The sequence below is a fragment of the Pseudopipra pipra genome, chromosome 4 (genome assembly GCF_036250125.1).
Source record: "Pseudopipra pipra isolate bDixPip1 chromosome 4, bDixPip1.hap1, whole genome shotgun sequence".
Lineage (NCBI taxonomy): Eukaryota > Metazoa > Chordata > Aves > Passeriformes > Pipridae > Pseudopipra > Pseudopipra pipra.
This window is the reverse complement of record NC_087552.1, coordinates 12,808,227-12,816,685: the sequence shown is the minus strand read 5'-3', so window position 1 is coordinate 12,816,685 and position 8,459 is coordinate 12,808,227. Positions and strand designations below refer to the sequence as shown.

At 44.4% G+C, this 8,459-nt stretch overlaps 1 protein-coding gene across 1 annotated transcript; it reads left to right on the top strand.

Moving 5' to 3' along the window:
• The first annotated feature begins 388 nt into the window (after positions 1–388).
• Positions 389–7,112, top strand: RAB33B (RAB33B, member RAS oncogene family). Its single transcript, XM_064651603.1, has 2 exons — positions 389–751; positions 6,416–7,112. The coding sequence occupies exons 1-2, from the start codon at positions 503–505 to the stop codon at positions 6,857–6,859; spliced, it is 693 nt and encodes a 230-aa protein (XP_064507673.1). The 5' UTR covers positions 389–502; the 3' UTR covers positions 6,860–7,112.
• Positions 7,113–8,459: the final 1,347 nt, after the last annotated feature.

The following is an 8,459-nucleotide window of genomic DNA, read 5'->3' as shown; positions in this document are numbered from 1 at the left end:
ACCTTAACCAATTCCACCAAGAAGTAATTTGTTTTTCCAACACACGGGCATCACTTAAAGCTTGCTCATTAACCGTTCTCTGTTCCACGGGCTAAATCCCCCTTCTCCATGAACAGGCTTGGAAAAAGCGCACGAAGACCAAATACCAGGGAACATCCTGTCTTAAGAAAAAGTTTTCACACAGTGCACGTTTTGCAAGGACGCGCAGGACGCCCGGACGGGTGCAGGGGTTCTCACCGCACCCCGCAGGTTCCTCCCCAGCCCCATTCCCGGTTCCCCGTTCCTGATTCCGGGGTCCCGGTGCCTGGCGCCCCCTGGCGGCGCCGCCGCCGCACGCAGGCCCCGCCCGCCGCGCTCTCGCGAGACCGTCGCGCGCGCGCGCTGCCGTGGCGTGACGCGGCGCGCGCTGAGGCCGGGAGGCTGCCGCTTCCCGGGCGCGCGCCCGTCCCGTCCCATTCCCATTCCCATTCCCGACCCGTCCCGTTCCGTCCCGGGGCCCGCGATGGCGTCGGCGTCGGGAGACGTGGAGTCCTCGCTGGAGCTGAGCCTGACGGGCTCCGGGGCGCTGCCCGGCGCGCTGCCCCCCGCCCGCTCGCGCATCTTCAAGATCATCGTGATCGGCGACTCCAACGTGGGCAAGACCTGCCTCACGTTCCGCTTCTGCGCCGGCCGCTTCCCGCAGCGCACCGAGGCCACCATCGGCGTGGACTTCCGCGAGCGGGCCGTCACCATCGACGGCGAGCGCATCAAGGTACTGCGGGGCCCTCCCCGAGCCGGGCCCGGGCACGGCCCGCCCCGACAGCCCGCTCCGGGCACGGCCCGCCCCGACAGCCCGCTCCGGGCACGGCGCCCGGCACCGCGGGGCAGGCAGCGGGAGGCGTGCAGGGTGCGGGTGCCCGGCTCGCCCCTAGAGCCCCTGGCAGCCGCCAAGGCTGGGCGCCCTTGGGTGATAAAAGGGATGTTGAGGTGCTGGAGCGTGTCCAGAGAAGGGCAGCGAGGCTGGTGAAGGGTCTGGAGCACAAATCCTGTGAGGAGCGGCTGAGGGAGCTGGGGGTGTTCAGCCTGGAGAAGAGGAGGCTCGGGGAGGACATTATTGCTCGCTACAACTACCCGAAGGGAGGTTGTAGCCAGGTGGAGGTTGGCTTCTTCTCCCAGGCAAGCAGCAATAGGAGGGCAAGAGGGCACGGTCTTAAGCTGTGGCAGGGGAGGTTTAGGTTGGACATTAGGAAGAAGTTCTTCACGGAAAGGGTGATTGGGCATTGGAATGTGCTGCACGGGGTGGTGGTGGAGTCACCGTCCCTGGAGGTGTTTAGGGAGAGACTGGATATGGCACTCAGTGCCGTGGTCTAGTAGACAAGGTGGTGTTGGGTCAAAGGTTGGTCTCCATGATCCCAGAGGTCTTTTCCAGCCTTGCAGATTCTGTGATTCTCTGAGCTCTGGGCATCCCAGGCACCGTGCCCCTTGCAGGAGTTTCCAGGCCTCCTGTCACACTCCAGCTGTTTGGTGTGGTTGGGATTTATTGGAGATGTATCCTCTGTGTAGGTTTCTGTGATGATGAACAATTCCTACCATAGGCCAAACCTTTGTGCGTCTTTTGTCAGGTGTTAATCAGTAATTTCGCTTTAAAACAGGCCTTTAGGTAGATCTCTTACCTCTGTTTTAGTGTGGTATCATCAGTTTGTTGCATCACAGAAATTCTGCGTTTGTCTTTAGGCAAGGGTTGCAGTTACTCTAACCTTCAAGTTACATACTTGAACCTTCAAGCTCTGTAGGTGCCACTGTTATGATCATTTTGCTTTAAAAATGTTAGGGATTGAATGCTGTTCAGGATCGAGCAATAGGGTCCAACTTTTCATTTTTAGGATTCTGTTTGCTGTATTAGTGTGGGCAAATGTGGTGCAGAACTGGACAGCGACGGGCTGGATGCTTGGCTTGCATTTGACTGTGCTTTCACTCTGATTATAGGTTTAGCTGAAGATTACTCTTGCAGAACTAAATTTAGTGGAAAATCGGATGGGAGGAAAAAAATGCTCTTTTGTCATTTTGTGCTGGAAAGCAAATTATAAAAGCATATGAAACACACCTAGTCTGCCTGGTAGATAGAGAAATGCTGGTGGTGATCCTGACAGTCATTTGCAGGTCAGTCTTCTAGCTGCTTACAAATGCAGTTTGTTTACCAGCAGTAACAGGTTTTAAACAGAATCCCCTGCACAAGTCTGCTTCTGTATAAGGGTTTGTTTCCATGACCAAAGTTCAGTTGTGTAGAAAAAGGAAGTAACAGTAGTCCTGGTGTTTATAATTACAGCTTACAGTCATGTAGCTGAAAGCTATAGTTTTTCCTTGCTTACTTACTGACTGAATAAATTGTGGAGGGCATACAAGAGTAGAAAAGCCAGTTTGCTTTCCTACTCTTGTGCGGTTCTTTACCTCAGATCCTTTTTAAACTAAAAAATAAAGATGAATAGGAGTCTTTGTTTTCCTTTAGAAAACCACTGACTAGAACTTTTTTGACAGCTGAAATTCTGTACTCCCTTGTCTGTTGCTGTCCGTGACAGAGGAGAGAAACTCCCGAGGGATATTGTCTTGTCTTGTCAGCACCATCTTATTGACTGGCATTGTCATCGCCTCTGCCTGGCCTTTGTTGGAGAGAAGTGAAAAAGAACATGGCCTAATCCCCACCTCTGAGGTGCTTCAGACAGGTTATCTTGCCATTTTGTTGCACATGTTGTGGTAGGTTGTTTTTCTGCACTCTTGAGAGAATTACCTGCAGAATACACCACGTCTCATTGAGGAAGGCAGAGACCTGAGGGAGGCTCTTCTGAGACATGTTCTTTTGTGGAAGTTCTGTTTGAGCTTTAAAGGAATAAACTCTGTCATCATGGCCAGGACTCTAGCTCTTAGTGGGATGCTGAGTGTTGTCAAGTTTGAACCAATTTTTGGTTTTCTGGCACCTCCTCTCACTCATCTTCACCTTTCTCACATGTGGCAGTGAGCTCCAGCAGTGCCTGTTGAACCAGGAGAGAGCAGCTTCAATGAGCTGAGTTACTGTGGTCCATGCTGTGCCCTGAAGGGAATTTTTCCTCTTGCACTGAAGGAGGTTATAAAGTAACGTCTTCTTTTCTCCCTTTGCCCTTCCCCCAGCCAGCTGGATGGTCTTCCTTGTGCTGCTACAGCACTGAGCGTTTCCCTCACAGCTGGAGAAATGCTGTGTCATTGGCAGGAACACAAGCACAGTTCTTCTCATCCGGGGGTCTCCCATACAGCAATTGTGTAGAATTCCAGGACATAGGTACACATGTATTCCTTCATAGCTTTTACAGCAGGATAACAGCTTCATATGAAACATTGACACCTAAATGTGATGAGTAAATTAAAGCTTTCAACAAATGAATTTTTTGCATTCTGAATTTTCCTCTCCCTCAATTGATCTACGCGTTGAAAACTGATGAAAACAATGATGTCACTCTTCACTGACCTACATTAAAAGAGCAAAGGATACAAATGAAATTCAGGGAAGAAAGTCTGAACATCATGTTCTGTACCTTTGAGCTATTCCAAGTTTTTTTGCCCAAATCTTTTAAAAGGAGACATAGTTTACCATTTTATCTTTATCAAAGGCCAGTTATGTTTTTAGCAGTGTGTTACAAACCATGCATGCTAAGTGAGTCCTTGTTTAGAAAACAGCCTTTCTGGATCCACAAGAAGGAGTCAGAAGGTGGGAGGTGATAGCTGAGTCAATATATTTAATAGATATTACGCCATTTGTCTCCCCTAAAGTGATTCTGTACACAGTTTTATTAACTAAGTTATGCTGTTAAACCAGATCTTCAAAATACACATTTTAAAAGGCTGTTATAAAAAAATATGTTCCCTTGAAGATGAATGGTCTTGGACTAATAATGAAACAGTAGCCTTAATGTTACTTCATCAGTGCACATCTCTTAATGTGAATGTTTTCAGTCTTGTTTTTTCAGTGGAGAAAATACTTGGGGGGGGGGGCAGAAATGGAATTTGAGGAATAGTGTCCTCAAGTTCACCTGGAAAGAGGAGACAAGAAACTTCCCAAGTGTGAAGTTTTCAATATTGGGAAAGGATTTTCCTCTCAGTGCAAACTACTCCTTGCCAGCAATATTAACATTTTTAATTTGCACCCTTCAAGCTTGAAAGCTGCATGTAAATAAAATTTAGGAGGAACTGTAGTTTAAGCTTACCTTGGAAGATATGTAAAACTTTAATTTAATTTCCCCTTCTTTACCCAAGGCTGGCAATACACTTGGGGAACTTGCTTGACTGAAGCATGACTGATTTCTGCTCTGTGAATGAGCTGGGGAGAGAATTGTAAGCTCACAGCTGCCTGTGGAAATGAGCTCCCTCTTTAAATTAATTTGATACAGCATTTTCCAAGATTTATCTGTAGTCATTCTTTAACATTACGTTGTCTGAACATAGGATTGCTTCAATCTGTGCTTCTTTCTTCTTTTTTTAATTTGTCACATTCATGAACATTTTCTGTGCAAGTGCAGAGAACTAGAAGTATCTCTCACCTGGGTCTGTTACTGAATCTTACCCAAACTTAGGAGCCTGTGTTTAATCTGATTGTCTGAACTCCCTTAACAGACAATGGAGATGGAGCCAACTGTGTGTGGAGTGTAATACCATTGGCAAAAAGCGAGTTTTTACTCTAAAATGAGACAGATTGCTACTGATTATCATTTTCTGTGATCACAGGCAGGGCAACTTGGCTTGTTTTTCTTGATAATCTTAAGGACCCTTTTAGAAGCTGCACACGGGTCTTTTTAAGTCTGTGAATCAGAAGCTGCACAGAACTGGACTAGGCTGCAGAAGCCAAGCTGTTCCAGTGTTTTCATGTAAATCCTCAGTTCCCCTGAGGCAGCCAGCAACTGCCTTTTCCAACTGCTCTGGTCTGAGTTTTTCTTGAGGATGAGTGGCTGGGGCTGAACATAACATTGCAGGAAAAGTCACACCATCTGAAACATGGTTTTCCTTCAGTCTGTCACACATGTGATTCATAACATCCTGCGATTGACTCGTGTATCTGGATCGTCATCTGTTTTAATACTTTCCAACCTGATGAACCCTGTGTTTAAAGGAAAAGTCTTCATTGGTAGTCACTGTTGTCAAGACTTTGCATCTGCTTCTGTTGGGTTTCACCCTATTTTTACTGTTTCAAAACAATTTTATGTGATACTGTAATCCTTCTCTCTCTCAGTGATGCATCTTAAATCCTTGCTGTCAGCAGATTTTTTGGCACTTGGACTTCTCTTTTTTTTAATGTAAAAAAAAACTGGTAAAAGTGGTAAACAAGGCAACTTTCAGGACACTTACAATTTCTAAAAAAGAAGTTTTACTGAAACATTTGGATCAAAGGAATGCAGAACTGTGGTAATGGGAGAACAATTTCAATGATTACATAGCAGCTGTAACTTTCATGAGGACAGATTGAATTTTAAATTTACCTTCATTGTCTACAGAACATTGAATATTCCTTGAGTTCTGAGTCTCAAGAAGAACTCAGCTTTCATCCCAGGGAGGAAACATTTTCTGCTCAAAAGCCTGAATACTAATCAATCTGCCCCAGCCATCGGGGATCAGCTGTGCATGACAGACAGGAAGCCAGGACTCAGCTTTTTTCCAAGGAATGGGAATTGCCTTTCAGATGTGTGTGATAGAGCCACACCCTAGTATTGGAAACAATAGTCACATGTTAAACTAACATGCAAAGGTTTATGCATTATTTTCTTTGGGTTTTTTTTCCTTTTATGCATATTTTGATACTACAAACCACAGCGTGGTCCCAGTTTAGGCATTAAATAAGCTGAAGTTAGATGTTCTTCATGGGAGGGTTTTATTCCAGTGGATATTCCACTGCAGGGACAGATTTCTTTGTCCTGTTTTTGGTGGTGGTGGTGGTGTTATCAAGCATGGCTTGATTTCTTCCTACTTTTATGTAATACCATAATAGAAGGCGAACAAAACTTTGGGGAAGATGACATTATTTTTGGCAATAACAAAAATCGTGTCAGCTGAGGGTTGTACTGTGAGGTAACGTGTATTTTGTGTTACTTTCAAATGAAAGTGCTATTGCCAAGATTTCAGCATTTGTTTTTATAAAAATCCTAAAAAGTACAGTCTCCAACAAACCTTCAGAAATTTGTATTTTTTGTCAAGTTGTGCCATCATTGTTCCTGGCCTCATTCGTGAGCATCTTTGAAAGCCAAAGTTTCAGAAATTATGTAAATGCAACAGTTTTCTTCAGCACAAACTTTTCAGTACGATTAATTCGGAAGAGTAGACTTCTGTGATCATGTAACTCCCCTTGCTATGGGTAAATTTGTGTTGTTTTCCAACACGAGCAGTAAAACACGTTTTTCTCCCACTGTCTTTCCCTTTGCAGATACAGCTGTGGGATACTGCAGGCCAGGAGCGCTTCAGGAAGAGCATGGTGCAGCACTACTACAGGAATGTACACGCTGTGGTGTTCGTGTATGACATGACAAACATTGCCAGTTTCCACAGTCTGCCCTCTTGGATAGAGGAGTGCAAACAACACCTTCTTGCCAACGACATCCCACGGATTCTGGTTGGAAATAAGTGTGACCTGAGAAGTGCCATTCAGGTGCCCACGGACCTGGCGCAGAAGTTTGCTGATACCCACAGCATGCCCTTGTTTGAGACCTCTGCCAAGAACCCCAATGACAATGACCATGTGGAGGCCATATTCATGACACTGGCTCACAAGCTTAAAAGTCACAAGCCATTAATGCTTAGTCAACCCCCAGATCGTGACGAGATACATATAAAGCCTGAACCAAAACCTGCCACGTCCTGCTGGTGTTAGATCCCACTGTCACTGCCTGTCACCTTGTCTTGTTTGCAAGTGCTTCAGAATTATGATCTTGGCAAAGTTCCAGGTTTTGGTAGCAATTATAGCAAATCCCTTTGGCACTTTAATGTGGTTTTCTGTTTGTTTTTTTATTTTTTTGGGTTTTTTTTCCCTGGTGTAGATGTGCCCATCTCATGCTCTTGCACTTTGTAATTGTACTTTCTGAATTACTGAAGTTTCACTATAAGTATATGGGAACATAAACTTTCATGTGAAGTTTTGACAGAGCAATTCTGCTTGAGCTCTTGCTGCCTGAGGTTGTTTTTCATCACTTGTGGTAAGGTTATAAAATAGTAGGCCAGTTTACTAACATTTTTGGTTGCTACTTGGATTGGAATAATGTAGGAGAAAGAGGGTTTTTTGACAGCCGGGGAGCTTGGGTTTTGGGTCAGCAAGTGGGGAGATTTTTGGCATATGAAGGAATATTTGGTGACTGCTAGCAAATTAGTAAGCAGGTACCTTTTTATTATAAAAACAAAAACCAGGACTGTCAAAGTTTGGGCTGTCAGTGTAAGTGCAAACTGCTGGTGTTTGGCCTGTCATTCCACTGTGAACTTTGTTTCTTCATGGCAGTGGTAAGGGAATTGACCAACTTATCCCTACCTCTAGACTATTATTTGATACTTAAAACTTCATTAATTTTTTATATTTAGCATGTGGTACTAAACTATGCATTGCCTCTTATGGAAAGTACTGTAGCACAGGATTTGGGGTAAATTTGGGGTCTTAACTGTCCATAACTTCTCTGACCTTACTAAAACTTCAATGAGGACGTATTTCTAAAGGTGCTGTGTTTGAGTTGAGTGTCCCAGGGTAAGTAAAAGCACTTAAGTAAATAAAAGATTTAGTGAAGTTGGCAAAAGCATATTGGTTTTTAAAGATGGGGTTTTGGAGGATTTTAGTGACAATGAGTGCTTCTCAAATATCTTGAGAAACCAACTTGATAACATATTTCAGGGAAGGGAATGCCTAGGATGGAATGTTAGGAATATGGGACTTGCTTAAAATATTTCTGAATCCAAACTAGAGTAGGTTTTGAAACATGCAGTAAATCTACCAAGTACATCATCTGTTACAGATTTTTGAGCTAAAACCTGCTTGTAATGTCGTGGCTGTATGTGGGGCATCCTTGGCATTGCTAGTGTGAGTTAGTAGGGGTCAGATGAGGGAAATTACTGCTCTAGAACCATCTTCTTCTGTGTTCTAGTAGTTCCAGCTACTTTTTTTTTCACTTCTGTCGAAGGTCAAGTTTCATAATAAGGTCGAGTTTCATAATAAAAATGGTGCTAAGTTGCACATAACTGCATAAAGCAAAATGTAAGCCATAGAATGCCATCTATGACTTCATTCACATGCCATGTCAAACAATGTCTTGTGACTTAGTTCTTGAAGGAATTGAAGTATAAATGAAGGGGTTTGTTTGTTTGTTTGTTTGTTTGTTTAATTATTATTATTGGCAACGTGTAGCAGGTGCTGCTGACTGGAAACTAAATGGAAGGGCCAGTTCAGAAGCTGCCACCCTAGTGATCACATTCGAAACAAATCACTGAAACAA

Bases quoted from the DNA above. Each gene is read 5' to 3' on its own strand.
- RAB33B (XM_064651603.1), top strand. From the start codon at position 503: ATGGCGTCGGCGTCGGGAGACGTGGAGTCCTCGCTGGAGCTGAGCCTG. The intron at 752-6,415 runs GTACTGCGGGGC...TTCCCTTTGCAG, and splicing joins TCGACGGCGAGCGCATCAAG to ATACAGCTGTGGGATACTGC.